The 18,924-nt window shown below is 42.6% G+C and overlaps 1 protein-coding gene across 1 annotated transcript; it reads right to left on the bottom strand.

Moving 5' to 3' along the window:
* Window positions 1–255: 255 nt before the first annotated feature.
* On the bottom strand, window positions 256–15,785 carry lrrc75ba (leucine rich repeat containing 75Ba). Its single transcript, XM_022196917.2, has 4 exons — window positions 15,084–15,785; window positions 12,230–12,358; window positions 11,213–11,325; window positions 256–2,604 (listed from the first exon to the last, which is right to left on the bottom strand). Exons 1-4 carry the CDS (start codon window positions 15,363–15,365, stop codon window positions 1,998–2,000), a joined length of 1,131 nt encoding a protein of 376 aa, XP_022052609.1. The 5' UTR covers window positions 15,366–15,785; the 3' UTR covers window positions 256–1,997.
* Between the last annotated feature and the right edge of the window lie 3,139 nt (window positions 15,786–18,924).

Raw genomic sequence — 18,924 nt, 5'->3', positions numbered from 1 at the left:
ATTTCCCTGACAGCACACAACGGCACAGATGATCCGCTGGCTCAGAAACAAGAGCAACACTCCAGCAACCAATCCCTAACAACACGGTCCGAGCTGATTTCCTTTATTGCCCTATTTGCAGACTAATCTGCAACAACAAATCCTCGCTTTTGTTTCACTGAGCAGCTGCGGGTTCAACTGGTGACCCAGATGTTGCCACCCTTCAGTGCACTTTATTCGTATTGTAGAAGTAATCAAAATAAAACCAGACATCACTTCTCAATTCGGATCGGTTCTTTTATTGGCAGTCAGTGTTTGGCATGAGACAAATACACACAGGCTACAACAAGGAAGAATTTGACATTGACACATGAAACATAAACTACAAACCAAGTGGACATCGCTCTCCATCACTCAGAACATTCAGCGTGAATGGTGTCTGCTCTGACTTTGAACTACATTTACTGAACTGTCTTCTGCTTTATTGCATAATCCTATCAGTCATGTTCCCTTTTGTTTGCTGTTCAAGCTTATAGCAGGAGGTCACTAGGCTCAGTTTCATAGTCATTAGAGTCATTTTATAATCACCGAGTCGGACGAGAGACGAAACACCAAAACAATAACACAAATTATTACAGCAGCAACCAGACAATTTACGATTACAAACATATATAACACACATTAAACATTTATTATATATCCGGTGGTGTTGATTTTAATGATCCTTCTAACAATCATGAGCCATTTGGTCATCATTTCTTCTTAAAGAGGTATACTTTCAGCTTCTGCTTTGCAAATACTTATAAACAATGTACACTGAGTGTATGCTGTGGTGGATCGGAACATCCAAAGAATAGGGCCTTAAAGTGCATTGTAGTATTTTGCTCAGTCGAACTTAATCATTATGTGCTACTTGTAGACGGACTATAACCAATAGATAACAGTCATGGCTGTGGCTCATAACAAACACAAGTCTAGCATCAATAAATGGAGATGACAACACAACTGTAGAGAGGAACGGCAGTAGGAAGGGCAGTTTGGGCTCTGCTCGGACACAGTGGCCCATATTAACAGTTGGCTGAAGTGTCATAAATGCACTAAAACAATGTGGTGATGACTACAACAGCTCAGTAATTACAAAGAGGTGAATATCAGCATTCAGACAAGTACAAAAACAATCAGTGACAGCTAGCCATTGTTCAGTCCTACCTGTTGTCTTGTAAGATTGCTTTGTTCATCAAAGTGCACAAAAATAGCCTGTGGAAACACAACAGGGCCATGTTTTGTGCCCTCACTTACATCTACACAAGGGCTGCGTGGGTATTCACAAGTGGACATTTGGAAAGGGGGGGAAAACGCAAAAAGTCGACCTAGCAGTTTTGCCAGCGTCACGTGACGGGTCGTCGGCTGTATAGTCTGTTGAACTTGTGTCATAGCTTTTGTTGAGAGATTAACAGAGAACACACAATGTGGAGCTAGGCCCTGCCTGCCAGAGATAGTCTCAGTCCTGGTAGAGAACCCAGAGGGACCCACTGTTTCCAAACTAGCTCGAGTTCCACTTCAGCTACCGCCGGGATGCTGCTCCTCCATCCGACCAACTGATCTAAATCTCCTTGAGATTGGCTCCTCAGCTGCCACTATCACAGACAGAGAGAGAGAGAGAGAGAGTGGGAAGGAGAGAGAGAGAGAGAAAGAGAGAGAGAGAGAGCACTGGTTCATTAACTCTTCCAGCCCCCCTCCAATGAAACCGCACCTTGTTCCCAAGAGCACCATCCACCAACACAGTAAGTCTGCCGTCACTTCATTGTCACTGTCTTGTGTGGGTTAACTCAGAGATGGTTAGGAATAGCTTGGTAGCCGTGTCGGGACAAGAAGTTCACAATGTGGGCACTGATCTCCCTCGCGCCTCGAAGGGTGACTGGGCTCGTGGTGTGAGGGCAGGAAGGCGAAGGAAGTAACAGAGTGCTGTGGGACGACATTTCAACCACAGTTGAAGCCTCAGAGAGAAAACACTCCCATCACCTCTCACAGTAGTGAAGGGTGAAGTCTTTGGAGAGCTGCTTCTCCCCTAAACCCCACGGCTCCAGCTCAAATTTGCTCTCCTCATCAACCTCTGCCTCTTCCTCCTCCTCTTCCTCCTCCTCTTCCTCCTCGTAGTGGCTGGGCTCCTCGATGGAAGTCTCCAGGTGGTAGCAGTAGGGTTGGCCCTCTGTGTACTCGTAGATGGTGGGCAGGCTGCTCTTCAGGCTGCAGCGTCGACGCAACGCGACCAGCAGCGGCTGAGGCATGGTGAAAATGTCCACGTTGTTTCCCAGGTCTATCCAGGCCAGGCTGGAGAACTTCTTGGGGTCTTTGAGCATCTCTGTGAGGTCTTTGAGTATAGACAGGGTGAGCCGGTTCCCATTGAGAGCCAGGGTGCTGAGTTTGGGCAGTGAGGCCAGAAGAGGCAGGAGAATCCTCAGATTCTCGTCGTGGAGTTCGGTGAAGCTGATGTCTACAGCCACCACACTGTCTCTGTTGTTTTGGAGGTAGAAGGCGACTTGGCGGACATCTCGAGTGGACAGAGGGATACCGGACAAGTCAACAGTGTCGCTGGACAGCTTTTTCTGTAGAGTTGTCTTGAGACTGTTGGAGAAGATAAAGACAAAGAAAGTAAGATTATTTAGATGACTCTTTGACATTTAAGCACACAAGTCAATACGGGATTGAGCAGGAAGATTAAAGGATCTCTGAATAAGTCCTCTAACTGTGCCTTAGGAGCAAGCTGTGGTTTTATGTTGTGTTTCCTGTGTTTTATGAAAGAGTGGGTGACTGGTCCGGCTTGGAGCGGAAGGTTGACACAGAGACTGCAGCATGAGGATTTACTAGTGTAAACAGAGGAGCCAAAACATCCGAGTGGACCAGCAGCATGAGCTGAAAGCTTGGAGAGCCACGAGCACAGAGCTCCTTATAGCACAGAGCATGAACAGTTTCCTACTTAAAAGATGAAATTATGACATGTTTTAGGAGATGGAAAGTGAACAGAAGACTCTTAGACACTTTATGTATAAGACAAGAAATGAAAAAGTTGTTTCTCTGTTAGCAAGTTGCCTCCTGATGACCGATATTGGTGAAATCTAGCAAAAAGTCGGGCAAAGCAAAAATTCTGAGTTTATTTATTAATGCATAATGTATTCTGCCTTCTTGTTGCTCACCATAAATAAATGATTATGTCACTATGACTTAATGAAATCATCAGTCATTAAGTCACAGTACTTCATGCATTCATTTATCGCCATTATCCCAAAATGAACTGGAATCCAGTTACAGAAAAAAAAGTACATTTCAGGACAAACTTTTGATTAGCCTCTGCAAGTACTCTGAAATGTATGAGTCTCTTCTTGTTGCTTTTGAAAAGAATGGTTAGAAACACAAAAGACAATGGTGCACTGAAGCCAAACATATTAGGAAAGGCCCAGTTGCTGAATCAAAGAAGAATGGACTAATATGTTCAAGTCAAAGGTTTGATAAAGTGATAAAGAAAAACTGCATATTAATGTTGTACCAGGAATCTGACCTTGAACTGACAACAGTGCAAACAAGCAAAGCACTCACAGAGCACAGTTTTCCACCAAGGCTGCTCATTCCCCCATACGGCATTTCAGAAATGCAGCACATTTGTGTAGAAATGCACCATTTTTTTAGTAGTTATTGATGATCAGAAATCACAGCAACACAGAATATGGCCATTTAATAGATGTACCCACAAACAAAATGACCTTGTGCTAAGCACAGGCGTGTGTTATGCATGTGTACATACCAAATTGCATGACCTAAATATGTAGCGGATGGTGGGAATTGATGGGACTCAGAAACACCCCCACAACTTAATCAATTGTTCCTTGTAACATTTCCAATAGATAAGTCCCGATAAGTCCTTAACGGTGGATTTGTAGTAGGATTGCAATCATGAGATCGTCATAGTTACAGTGATGCGGTGCTGTTATCTCACAATGATACAGAAATCTTTAACAAATTTGTGGATCCAGACTATAAGTTGCATCACTGCCAAAATGTAATGAGGTGGTCCTCATTTTTTCAAACCTGTTATTCCATTTTGAGTAACATTGTGCACAGACAGAAGGATTCACAGATTCACAGAAGGACAAACATACGCCGATTGTCATATAACTCCACCACATTGCTTGGCTAAATAGATATTGTCTCTTTGGATTAAAGGGTCATATAGCAACATGGAAATGTACATCCGTCCCAAACGTTTGATTAAAAAAAACCTTCTATAAGAAGAGGACGTGTTTGGCTTTCAGAGGCTCATCAAATGAATGAACCTGACAATTTGCCATTTTTCATGTCACTGGAAATCTGTTCATTTGGTGGCATACACTGATCAGCCACAAGACTAAAACAACAGAAGAACATTTATCATCTCTTCACAACACAATATTCTGCTGGAAGCCTTGCATCCTTGCATTCAGGTGGATGCTGCTTCGTACCACCCAGATAGACACTGTTTACAGACATAGTCCAATCTCTCAACTCCCAAGGCCCCAATCTGATCATATGATGGGCTGAAATAAGCCTGATCCACAGAGGCCCCGCACTGCAACACACAAGGCCCAAAGGATCTGCTATCAACATCCTGGTGTCTGGGTGCATGCCCTGATAACTCACAGACTCCTTTGGCAGCATTTCAGTGATCTACACAAGGTGGTTTCAATCTTGGGGCTCATTCTGACTTAACTGAGCAACAGGAATTCACACCACATCCAGATTTAAATCATTAGTCAAATGTTTGCTAAGCATCACCTAGATGTGTTACAGGCTTTGGTCCCTAGTTTAAAAGTGTTACATGATTGATATCAGTCATCTGATTGATTAAAATGTGCATTTTACTGCTGATCAAATCTTTTTCATATCACCACTGGAAGGCTGGTGACGGTAGGAACTGTCTAACTGGGTTGGAGTTGCAGCTGGGTCTGTTTTGTATATACTGAGGTGACTTATAAAAGTAAATGCTGGATATTGCAGGAAGCTTTATTTAATGTATACGTTTATTCTGTGCAGGATATTTGTCTGTTTCCATGCAGACTCAGCACAAAAAACCTTTAAACCCCTTTCAGGATATTGTGGAATACAGGCAGGATTTGTGGTTGTATCTGAATTTAACTCTGAACCTTTTCTGTAGCTATAGTTTAACATCGCAGCTGAAAATATTTATGCATTATTTACACAGTCCCTTGCCCCTTTGTTTTCCGTCAGTCGCATTTACCAGTGCCCATCTCCACCCTCCCCAAGAGGACGCAGTGTGTTTAACTTGTGCTGTTGCTGAAGTGGCCTGTAATGCTGATTCTGTGTCAGAGGGAATTAAAGCATCCTCTGGTGCCTTCTGACACCCGCTGCAGTACCTGTCACTCGTGATGCTTTGAAGTGTTTTTGTCACATTGAAAATGGATGTGCCCTCAGCAGCATTAACTGCCTCATTTTAAATGGAGGTGATGGGTTGATGAGCTGAAATGCTTGCATTAACAGCAAAAAACACAAAACTACAAGCATAATGTCTGCTTCTGAAAGCAGGATACGACAGAGTTTAATCAGCAGTTGAGCACAAAATCATGAGATGAAGCCGTTTGTCAGGCCTGCTCCTTCTTTATCAAACTCTTGTCAGCCACAGTCCTCCCTCTCTCTATTGTTTGGCCCTTTTATATGACAGAAACCTCATCTTCACCAGAGCCACAAGTCCTAATGGCCATGTCAGAGGCTCCCCTGCAGGTGTGAATAGAGTTTGATCACGCAGCTCCGTCCTTTTCAGACAAACTCTTCCTAACTGGAAGCCTCTTTAATCCTTCCCTTCCATTTATCTGATACTGGAAAACAAGAGTGTCCCTGATAATTTCGAGGAGATGGCTTTCTGTGGTTTTTACACTCACAGAAACGCTGATAACAACAGAACTGGTTTATAGGTAGACAATTAAAGGGAAGAAATGGTGCAGAGGTGTGGCGTTGCTGACGAATCACACTTAATACTGAATCCAGTCAATAGCATCAACATTTCAGTGACACCAAACAGTATTCACGGTCAAATAATCTAATAAATAACCATTAAATAATTAAGAAATCAATTAAATTTACATTGCATAATGAAGGTGCCTGTTAAATAATCCCACTCAAACACTCAGGAAGCAGAGTGCACCTCTTGTCTCCGTGTGTGGCTCATCAGTCTCCATGTGTCAGTGATTTCATATAATGAGGCAGCATTTGAATTCAGTCTGCACAAATCCAATCGTTGTTACGATTTATTAAAGTAAATATTCCTATCTGAAGGCCTCGCAGATCCTAAATGAGACAGGGGGACATGATATTAACTAAAATGAGAGAGTAAAACTTTGTGGCACTGTGTTAACAAGTTGTTGGTTAGGAAGAGCCATCATAAAAATCCCATTTTCCAGGAGTTCATTTTCTCCTTAGCTCTCCCCTGGGCTATTACTGCATTGCTTACACCATTTATTTTATTATTTTTTTTGCAGAGTCATTTATGTTCAAACTTTGCTCTATTAGTCATTTCAACTCTCTGATGGGTGAAGCCAATCGGTATGAGATGAGCAGTCTAATTACATCTGCACCCTGACACGTCACTTATAGTTTCAGTTCTTTTTCTGCGGTTCTATTCGTACGGCCATACAGAGGAGTGTGCGCTACGGTGCAGATTGATAGGAATCACACACATACTCACACCACTGCATTGTCCTTCAAGCTGCAGGGAATCTAACCTCTCAGTTCACAGTCCATATCAATAAAGTCAGTTTCTGCGCATGAAAATCACCCTGATACCTCTTTGTGGGGTGGATGTTTTGGTCAAAAACCCGACTTGAGGATCTCATCTGTCCTCTCTCTGTAGGAACTCTGTCTTATTCTGTATTTTCCTGGTGTTTGAAGCCGGAGCTGCCACTAAAAAGATTTTTCATCATGTGGATGATTTAGCATGCATGGTACGCTACAATGCACAATAGAGATGAAGCTTGCAAATTTGACAAGAGATGACAAAACTGAAAATACATTAAGCGAAAGCTGAGCCACTAGTGTTGGTTATTTTGCTTCTGTGTGTCCAGGTGACAAAGAAAAAAAAGGTCACAATGAGGTCAAATCAGGCAACTGGAGCACAGGAGATAGCAGTGTGAAAATCAAAGAGAAAAAAGGTTACAAAAGTGTTGGCAATTTTACGCTTACATGAAATTACCCTTAAGGTGAGAGCGCCTCGGCAGCGTTTCTGGGTCACCTCCTCCATCAAGCTGATTATCAAGCTCTTTCATTAATTGTGAAGAAAAGAAAAATATGTTTCGAGAAAAACCCAAATAAACTAGTTAGATAGATTAACAGGATCAGTAAGATTCAGTGTGGCATTTCAGCCAGAAAAGTGCATACAGTATTTAGAGCGAGCAGTGTGCAGTGCTAATGCTGGATAATGAAGGGATGAACAATCCAGTGGCATTAAAAAGGACTGAGCTGTTTCTGTGGCCTCTGAGTAGACAGAAACCTCACAGACGTGGGATTGTTGCATTTTTGTACAGATGAGGGTTGTTTACCTACAGTTAAACCAAGATGGAAGAAAAAGAGGAGTAAAATACACCCCAGAACAACATTTATGACATGCTTTTCTTGTTACTGTGGACAGTTATATCCCTATTGCTAAAGGAATAGTTCCGCATTTTAGGAAATATGGTTACACATCTGTGTGACAGTTTTAAAATTATAGCCAGAAGATGGCTAGCTTAGCATAAAGAATGAATACGGGGGAAACAGTTAGCTTGGCAGAGTTTGAGTGAAACACAAGTCAAAAATCTTTCTACCAGCACCTAAATCTGTTTTACATATTATATATTGTTTGTTGAACAGCACATAAACCAAAGTCAAAACAATATAACGTAACGTAACGTAACGTAACGTAACCAAGGTTCTCACCAGGATTTTTTTACAGTGTAACGGCAGGTCCTCCCGCACACGCGCGCATGCACAATAGCCTTCATTAAATCTCGCGAGCGGCCGGCCCAGATGTCAGCCAATGAGCGTCACGCAGATGCTCCAAATGCTCATGATTTAGGTCACTATTCACCATACATGGCATCACGGAAACAACCGAGACATGCTAATTGTAACCCCGAGACTGGAAGCGGCTCTTAATTTTAGACGGGAACGGGTCAATCGACAGGAAAGTACGGCTGAGGTGGGGAGACATAAATTAACCTAGATAGGCACCCAGTCGATAAAAACAAACGCACATGACGTTATCTGTCAAAATAACAGCGTAGCGGCCCTAATCACAGCGTAATCTTTTAAACTGATAGCGTAACGGCCCGTTACGCTGAAATGCGTTGGCGAGAACCCTGATAACATAGCATAACATAGCATAACATAGCATGACATAGCAAGTAAGCTTCAGAGGTGTTATTAGACAGATTTTGCAACTCTTGAAGACGGCCAAGCTGACTGTTTGCCTGTTTTCAGTATCAGTAATGCTAAACTGAGCTAACTGCTAGCTGTTGCGTCATATGCAGCACAAGTGGCATCATTCACAGATACACGACTGTTAAAAAAGTTTGGGGTCACCCAGACCAGACCTCACGTTTTCCATGAAAACTCACACTTTCATTCATGTGCTAACATAACTGCAAGAGTTTTCTAATCATCAATTAGCCTTTCAACATGATTAACACAATGTAGCATCAGAACACAGGAGTGATGGTTGCTGGAAATGTTCCTACGTACCCCTATGGAGATATTCTATTAGAAATCAGCTGTTTTCAGACAGAATAGTCATTTACCACATTAGCAATGTCTAGACTGTATAATCTGATTAGTTTAATGTTATCTTAATTGAAAAATCTGCTTTTCTTTCAAAAATAAGGGCATTTCTAAGTGACCCCAAACTGTTGAATGGTAGTGCACATACACACACATGTTTATCCAGACTCATAAGATGCTCACTTTGGGTTCTGACTATGCGTTCTGACCTGCTTCAGAAGACAATGGCACTTTTTTTGTGCTGCATTTGGATGTTCTCTCGAAGAAACTTTTTTTGCTGCTTGATACCAAAAAGACAACTTGGACGACTTTCGTCATCCATGACTAATCTACAAGACAAGTCTGTGTAATGGAACATAATTTACTCTGAAAAGAAATGCAGCATCAGTTTTCAGGCTGCACAATTAATTGGATATCAATCAACATTTCTGGCTTCTCACAATTAAATGAACATGATCGACTGTGATGTTGATATTTAAAAGGCTTTCCTCATAGAAAACAGCCCATGAAGATAAAATCACTTCGGATCCAAATGCATAAATCTGTCATTGGAATACCTGATTTCACTCTTTTCCAACTAATCTTGGTCACACACCTGCCTGAGCTGATGTGCTGCACAGACTAGAGGCTTCTCTGTGCACAGGGAAGCAGCTTCTACTTTAGCCTGCATGTGAGGTGGTGTTGAAAATTATATTTGCCAATCAGCTCTTTCGCTGTATGTTTTATTGTTTTCAGTAGTCAAAAACTATCTACTTTAAAGTGTTAAATCTGTTTCGTGGCACCTATGTGAGAGTAACAGTGAGCATAAACATGTGGCTAAGTGGTCTGCAAAACTGCATAGCATTGTTGTTGTGACCTAAAATGTAAAGAAATATTTCATAAAAAAAAAAAAAGAAACAAAACGACATCACATGTGGTAAGAAAAATAATATATTTCTTTTTATATATAACCTCCTTGGTGGAGTAACAAGATGAAGCATTTTCATGTGAGAACCTGCAATGGTAGCAAGTTTCCTGTATTATGAAAGCAGGTTTTGCATTCATAACAAAACAAAGCACTTGCAAATTAATGGAAAATTCAGTGAGTTATGAAGATATTTCCGGATAGACCTACATGCATTAAGATGCATGGCAAATACTCGGGCAACCATTTAAAAGCATCTACATGTATATATTAGTGAGTATCAATCATCTAAATTTGAGTGCAATTACGTCTAGTTCCCAAAATCTTTCTGTAAATAGACACAAAACACAGTGCAGCTCTGACAGGACGACACAACAACACAAGACGCTACAGCCTGACCTTTGTGTCAGAATTTAAATTATTACCCAGCTGTTTTATAAGTGCCACACCAGAAAAAGCATCTCCAAAAATTCAGTTTATGGGGTGAATTTCCCATTCTCAGTCAGCAGCAGCAGCAGACTGGCCCCGTCTCGTGTCTTTCTACCGCTGACAGGTATTTGTTCACGAACACATCAGCCGGCGAGACTGTCAGAGCTCACAACACCTACTGTATTAATATTCTGTTTTAGGGTGGGTTTAATGATTCATGTTGCTCCTGCTGTCTCAGCCAGTGTCAGACTGTCTCTCTGCAGCTTTATGAAGCCAACAACAAGACCAAGTCAAAAAAAAAAAAAAAAAAAGCCCTTCAGCTATAAGAACTTAGCAGTCGCATGTATGTGCACATTTGCAGAGATGCTGTCAATGCCAGTTAAATCTTGTGTCTTTTCTACTGGCCTGAATTATACTATGTCCACAAGCACAACAAACCGTGGCCGTGCAGGATCGACGGTGAAGCGTCTGAACCTGCCACATCCCCGTAAATGTGTTGCAGCTCTTCCTGCGTTTGTGACTGACTCAGAATGAACCTGTCTGATCTCACTATCCTCGCATTGTCTCCTTCTCAATCTTCAGCTTATTTTCATCCCGACAATATGAATGCATTATTTACGGCTGTAGAGCACGCAATTACATGAGAAAGAATTATGATAGCCTGTTTCTGTTCATGAATAGGATTACTGAGCGACACCTTGGCACACAAACACCCCATTTGTACGTAAGCTAATTCTCTATTCGCCATTTGCACATCAAAAGCAATTCACTCTTTCATCCGAATGAGTACAATTACATTCTAATACAATGCTCCCAGCTTTTCCTCCGCAAACAGACGGACAAATTTTGCTGCCACTTTTGAAAAGAGAAGCCAGCAGCCGTGCACATGCACTGCACGGGCCGTGGGACTGAAAAAGAGACGTGACTGACAGCTGTGGTTACCATGACGCTCCTGTCAGGTCAGCCTGTGGCCAGCTCTGTCCTATTTCAATGTCAGCTACAAAGATGGAAATCTCTCCTGCTCGACATGGAGCCAAACGCTGCTCGCTGTTGTGCGGTGCTGCAGATTTATTACAGACTGGATGTCTGGACAGAGAGGCTTACCAGGCCTGGGATTTCCGTCTGGACATGCTCTGCCTCAGCCACTTTGAGTGTGGGGTCAGGTGATAGATCAGCTGTCTGCAAATCTTATCAGAAGACTTTATGGTGTCTGCGTCCTGTGGAGGGAAAAAAAAGCACAAAGAGTTCTGCTAATAGCTCACAGAATAGAGAGAATAACAGCAGTGAAGCAGCACCCTTCACGATTAGATTTTCTGCTTGTATATGCAAGAGAAAACATCTTCACAATTTATTGTATCACACTGAGGAGGCTTTGAATCCTGCAAAGTTTCCTCCATTTTCTAAAACTTATCAGCCTGTAAGTGCAACATCTTTCACATGAGCAGAAAAAAAATGGTTTGTTATTACTCTTGAAGCCTTGAGCTACTCCTGAACAAAACGCAATTTAGCTGCCTTGCTGGAGCAAGAAAATCTAATCACATGCAGCACGCATCGGGGGGAAACTCAGGAAGTACACAGGAGAGGTGAGATTCAGCACAGCCACTGGTAAACACGTGTAATTTCAGTTCATGAGTGGTGTTGTGGCCATTGCCTGCAATCAAAATAATTCAATATTCACCTTTGGAGGTTAGTACATACTGAATTATGAATTCACATCTGTGCACAAAACACAGGCTTTTATATTTAATGTGCTAATTTGACTGATTGCCGGGGGCTTATTCCTTGTAATTTCCCTGATATTATCGGGTCACTCCAGCTTTTGAGTTTTCAGGCAGGAAAAATTCAGCAGAAAGCATCGAGCACAGTTTATACTGAAGCGCTACTTCTGTTTCTCTGTGTCTACGTGTCTGCCCAAATTCTTTCAACCATCTGTCTGCACAAATGTGAGTCGATAACATCCTCAGATTAGATTTTCGTTGATCTTAAGAGCCCATTACTTCACTAAAAGAAATGAGAGGGGAAATATTTTTAGGAGAAAGCGTTCTTTTTGCGGAACATCAAACCTGATTTTTGCAGACTGCTCTGAGCGTTGGAGGAAAAAGGAAAGAGAAAATAACTGACCTTCTTAGGACACTGCATCTCTCGAGCCAAGCTGAGCAGCAGTTCATGTGAGATGGGGTCCACGAGGTTGAGGAAGGCAGCGTTTTTGTACAAGATGTCGTTGAGTGAGGTGCCTTCTAAACCCAGATCCTACAAAAGCACACAAGATATGAGAAAGTATAAACATCAGAAAGGTATAAAAAGACACAATTAAGAATCTAACGGTGCTGCTTTGGACCTGAGGGGGGGAAAAGCACTAGGGATGAAAACAGGTCCCTGCTGTGTCAAGGGCATCACGGCTCCGAATGGAGAGATAAAAGAAGTGTTTTGCTTTAAATATTCATTCAAAGAGACAGGAGCTTTTTTATCTACAGTAGGGAAGTGAAATCTAGGAGGAGTCGTGGGGAACGCTGTGTTTTGGCATATATAATCACACCTTCATGGCAGCGAGCCACGGTGCACATCCCAGCATGCCACAGCACACACCTTTCTCTCACACAAACCCACTCCTGACTCCATCTGATCTGACTTAAAAACCTTAGATCAAATTATGGGGATTTTTGCCAACTAACCTTCCTCTGGAAAAACTCCAAAATCCATTTCATCTTGTAGCTGTATGACATTGCCAATATATATGTGTCTGTATAACTACAATTAAGCCATTTTTCTTAGTTTAAAATTCTCTTCCCCTCATAAAAATTGTAGGTTACGCTTCAGAATGTTGGATTGTGAATAAATTTCATTTAAAATTTGTGCAGCACATAAATACATCTGTAAAGAGGTCAGGACTGACAGCTATTCTGGCGGCTTACTCATAAATATGACGAATCTCAAGTCAGGATCTGAAGTAAAAACAAATCAAACCAACTAAAAGGGGGAGATGTCAAACGACCTTTTGAGAGTGATGAGACCAGCGGCGGTCAGCAGAGCAGCTGATGTGTACTGAACTGTACAACTTCCTTCATCTACCCGTCCATCCTTCAAGGTCCTAATGAAGCAAACTACGATGGGAGACACTTATGCAGCCCATGCCACTTAAATGAGAGAAGAAAGCCTTTGAGGTGCTGCATACAGTATGCACACACCCAGATGCAACACAATTGACTTTAATAGACAGTCAGAGTGGGAGGCTGGCAGCTCCACATTAGCGGCTCTCCTTTTAACAAGGGCAACGGTAAACACAGACTGAACCCAATGCGGGGGAGAAGCTGCTTCTGCCCTTCTGAGAAACAAGGTATAAAAATATCTCCCTCCTGTGTTTGGATGTGATCAATTGTCATGTGCGAGTGCGGCGTGAAGCCACGAATCCTTCCCACATCTGCAGCAAAGCTCAGATCTTTTTCGTATCTGGAGCAGAGCTCATGTTACACACCAATTAACGCTGCCACAAACTCCTTTCAAATTTAGAGAGCAGAATATCTCAGACATCTGCCTGCTTGCAATGCAGCGAGTAAAGATAAAATGAGGCTCATTTAATAAAAGTAGAGCTCATTTAGAGAAAGTGAGCCCGTGTCCCCTGTGATGTGGCTGTCATGGAGCCTGGCCTGGCTAGTTTATCTCCTCGGCTTGATTAAGGAGCTTCCACTCTCTCCTGTGTCAAGGCTTCAGAGTAATTAACAGTGAATTGGTCGACAGCTAAAAGACAGAGGAGGGCCCTGAGGGTAACACAACAAATGAGATCACCAAGGATGCTGTCTCATCTTCCATGGACCTACACCATCTTTCATGTGTGTTCACACAACACGGGCGAGAAAAGGCTTAGCATGCACGATTAAATCCAATATTGCTCACTCAGCGTGTTGGAGTGTAGCACATTCTAGATCACGACTACTTACTTGTAGCTGTTATCATGGAAAAGCAAGAAGTGCATCATTCCAACAAACGCCACATATGGACATCTTCATACAGTTTCCTTTTCAGAAAACAACAGAACCAGCGGCGTTTTCGGCTCGATGACAGTGCATTTTAGACGTGATGTTTTGTGTTTGATGCTCGTCAGTCAGAGAGGCTTGACGATGTCTCAACTCATGTGAAAATCTTCAAAAAGACAACACTGCCAGACGGCTACAAGGAAACATGCAAGTAGGAAAAAGACACAAGCGAGGCATTGGCAGTGGCCTAGATTCTTTTTCTTTTTTTATTTCTGTGACCTTCTTCCTTAAAGTAAGAGTTAATGAAACCTTTTGGAGAAGAATAATATTTCGTACAGGGGGGAACGCAGGACTCTAGGGCTTACATTGTTGCTGCTGGAGCACAGGCCATTACACCGAGAGAGAGAGAGAGAGAGAGAGAGAGAGAGAGAGAGAGACAGACAGACAGACAGACAGAGACAGAGAGAGAGAGAGGCATTAAGAGTGGGCCGAGATGGAGGTGGGGGGGCATGGGAGCATCAGAACAGCCTGAAGAGAGCTGAGATTCTGGCTATCAGGGAGGAAACAAGGACAGGTGGAGAGGAGGGGGACGGGTTTGTGTTTCAGCTTCAATCCAGACGCAATGAAATTTGGGATAACCATTTCCTCATTTCTAGTGCAGGTAATCCGTTCAAATGGGATGTCAACATAAAGCACCCAGAGTGAGAGGCAACACTGGTGAGTCACATGCTGACTCTAGTAGCATCAGGTACACAGCTCTGCCAGTGGCCTACTTTCTACAAAAACAAATGCACTCACACTCTCACACACGGACAGCTCAAAGGCAGGGGTGAGCTGTGCAGAGGTGAGAGGTCAGAGGACGTGAGCCTGCAGGATGAGGCACCTGTGGCATTATTGGACACATCAAAGTGGACTCTCTCACACACACACACACACACATGAGCATCCTGTTCTCCGTCAGGACGTGCGGCTGCACCAGCATCTCTGTCGGACTTTCCTCTTACCTTCCTCAGTAATTTGAGCACGTCGGTCGCCTGCTCTATGCTGCGGTCACGGAGCAGCTTCTGGATCTCCTTGATCCACGCCACTCTCCTCATGTACGGACTGTGGTTGGTCCTGCGCAGCATCCCGGGCAGTTTGTCGGATTTCAGCATCAGTGCAAACAGAAAGTCTCCGCCGCCCCGGCTGCTCCTGTCGCTCTCTCCGGTGCCGTCCAGAAGCTTGCGTCGCTTTTTGGAGAAATTCTCATTGTCCAGGCTGCTCTGCCTGCTCAGCCTGGAGCCCATTGTATTGTAAGGCAGCTGCTGTTGTTCTGTTTTTGCTGCTACTAACGTGTCGTGCCGCTTCTGCTCAGATAATATTAAAGCTACCAGAAGGACAAACCCATGATCAGTTTTTCCCCCCCTCTTCCTGTCAGCAGATGCTCCTCAGTGGATGGTGGAAAACAGCGCCGTGTTGTCTGGCGCTGCGTCGCTGGCTAGCTGTCACACCACTCAACCACGCTGTGTCTCCCCCCCCACAGCAGGCTTAATTTAAGAGCATATTCTCAGGCACATCGCCGCTGTTTAGATGTTTCTCTCCCACCCCTCCTCGGGCTACGTGCGCCTGGATCGGGTGATGAAGACGCTCCGGCTGCTTCATCCTCATCCTCATCTCTCCGCTTTACGCTGCTGTTTAGGTTTGTGCAACGTGGAGCGTCTGACCAATCACAGCATCCGGTGTCTGCCGAGCGTCTCCCCTCCCAGACTCCAGATCCCCCTCAGTGCAGCTACATAGGAGGAAAAAACAACAACAACATGAAGGGATGTCAGTTTGTATTTAATACTTAAGGAAGCCATGCAGACAATACTGAGTGTTAATCTAAAATCAATCACAGAGAAGTTTCTGTGCAGGTTTTGTCACTGAGGGGAGGTTTCACTTTATCTTTAATAGCAACTAAAAGTTTGGCTTTTGGGTCATACCAGAATTGGAGGACATTTGGGTTTCAAATTGTTTGAAAAATAAACCTTCTCTTTCACAATTTTCTGCTGCATATTCATCAATTATAGGCAATAAACTATCAAAGGCTTGATTGGTTCAGCTTACACATCAATGGTAACATTTTTATTCCATGTTTTATTTGTTGTTCTACTCTAATCACAGTAACAGGGTTGCTAATCCATGCTAATGTTAGCTTTTTCTCAGGAGTAGATGCTAGATGTTTAGCTAGCTGTTAGCGCTGACCAAGAGGACAAACTTTCTGATGGAAAAACAGTCAAAATAATTAGTCTTATCCTGATAATATGAGGTAGAGTGAGATGTTCAATCTGACAATGTTATGAAAATGAAAATAGAAGAGAGGACCTGCTTTTGCTCTGCCTATTTTTTTTTTGGAAAACTGATGATGTAAAAATATTTGGCTGCAAAATATGCATCAGTCTCATAAAGTGTTTGCACCTCTTATTGTGGAGTTAAACAATGAGAATAAATGCAGACAAATTAGGAAAAAAAAAGGAAAAATGATGATGTTAATTCCAGCGTTTCATCTGATTCTCTGTCTTCTTCTACCAGCTAAAAGTTCATCCTATCAGGGTTGTCGTAGGACACGTGTTCAGTATTTATGAATAAATACTGAACGCTGTCGTTCAATATTATGTGAAGAATTACCTAGTATTTATGAATAATGAGTACTAATTTTTATTTAAAATACTATGATGATTTTAAAAAAATCCCCACAATTACAAGAGACATCAATGAAAAAATAAAAGAGATTTAAATTTAATTTTAGCTGTTTTATTTGAGATTCAATTTGGTCATCAGAGGGGTGGGACAAGAGAAAAATGTCATTTTATTGGGAACTCCAGACTTATTTGGTATTTTAAAAAACATTTTCAAACATTCTTTTCTCCTGTTTTTTTTAGTTTTTAGATTTGGTCTCAGGACAAGTACATTTACACAACAGCTGCATGTTTTAGTATTTTGTACATGGATTTTTTGTATTTTGATTGGTGGGATGTAAAATGTCCTCCAATTCTAGAATGACCCTTTTATCTCCAGCTGCCCAAATCTGTGCCTCCACTGGTCCCATATGAATATGAATTTCTCTTTTGGGCAATCCTGATGTCAGTCAGCTGTTGTAAGAGATGTCAAATCCTGTTTGCATCTGTCACAACTACACTAAATCTTTGTCGTCCCTTGAAGAACATCCATGTCCCGCTGAATCCTTCTGTCATATCAATCAGTATATTGTTCCAGGGGTCCACAGGGGTCAGCTGAGAGGGGCCCATGGGTGCATCCAGCTAAACAAAATCATCCCCTTGTCACACCTATTCTATTTGAGGGTCCCATCGTTGTGGCTTTCAGGCCTTTGATCCTGATTTGACTCTATTTTAGGCAATGATTCAGCCTTTGTTTAGGGCAGCGGGACACTTGAGCTGCTCTCTAATACTCATTCCCCCTGGCTCGACTATGCCAGGACAGGCCCCGCTGCATATTTTCCTAGAGGTTTTAATTATGATTGACCGATGCCCTTAATTTAATGTATCATCCCTGAAGCCACTAATCTGTGTAGTCAGATCTCGGGCTCTCCAAGCAATGCTAATAAATGGCATTTATTTCCACCACATGCGCTCAACATGGCTGTCTTTCCTGCTCTTGTGCAGATTTAGAAATTAATGTGCAAGACAAAAATCACAAAATCAGAATCAAATTTGAACCTTCACGATGCTTTTAGAATGCTACAAGAAGTAAAGAGTAATGATTCCTTGCTCTTTTGAGAGTTTTGAGATTATTAAGGTAAGGGGTGCTGCAAAGTACAGATATGCAAGGGATCAATATTTTTATTAAAACACTGACTTAACGGGGTCACTCCATGACTCTTTGTGGAGGCAACTATCAAATGAATGACGGTGAAGTGTATAGAGAATGGATGAATTTACTACTTATTATACTCATGGTTAGGGATGCCTGACATTGGATTTTTCACCCATAACCACTATGTTGATATTGTCCAACTCTCTAGCCTAGCCATGCTACACCCATGTTTCTGACGGCACAAGGGTCTAGGGAAGCTCGACAGGGAGGGAGGCGGTGCTAAAAGGTTGTCTATCAAATCCCTCTGCAGCAATTGGGTAGGTATACAACCAATCAACGCAACGAATAGGCTGACGTAGTTCCGAGAGCACCGGCGGATTGTGGCTAAGTCCCATTAGCTTCCCAACCAGCGGAGCCATGGAGCCAACTGGTATATTAAGGATTTGCCATATCCCGTCGGCATAAGTCCAAATACGTCTTTCTTCTCAATGAAACACTTAAGTGCCGTCCTTTGTTTATCTTTCAAGTTGAATTTTAGCTTCAAATCTTTAAGGGCTGTGGCCAAAGCCGAGTCGAAAGATAACTGTTTATTGTGCACTGGTTGTTTCTGTCAGAATCGTCACACCTCTGTCGTCACTTCGTTACACCCGCCTTCTGACTCTACACTTCATGGTGATTGGTCCGGCCAGTTTTAGGAGAATCCAGCCTCGAGCCTTATGGAGGGTAACTCGACCCACCCTGGCAGAGAATTAAATTCGTTGCCGTGGGTTGTCTAGCGCGGCTAGGCTACCAACTCTCAATTTCTCATTCCGATATCAACCGATACTGATACATGTGGGCTTGGAAATCATTTCAAACCACAGACATATTGTTAGTCAGGCACAGCAAGCTTGTTACTGCAGCCACGCTTGTTTACACGCTTCAGTTTGATGATGTGATCGTTTGGTAAATGGCAGCGAAATCCAAGCATTATTTATTCGGCTTTCATGATAGGTAAAAAACCTGATAACAACATTAACACATTTTTGGCCACTATTGACCCCATAACATCAG

Source organism: Acanthochromis polyacanthus, chromosome 7 (genome assembly GCF_021347895.1).
Source record: "Acanthochromis polyacanthus isolate Apoly-LR-REF ecotype Palm Island chromosome 7, KAUST_Apoly_ChrSc, whole genome shotgun sequence".
NCBI classification, from domain to species: Eukaryota; Metazoa; Chordata; class Actinopteri; family Pomacentridae; genus Acanthochromis; species Acanthochromis polyacanthus.
This window is presented reverse-complemented; position numbering and strand designations above follow the sequence as displayed.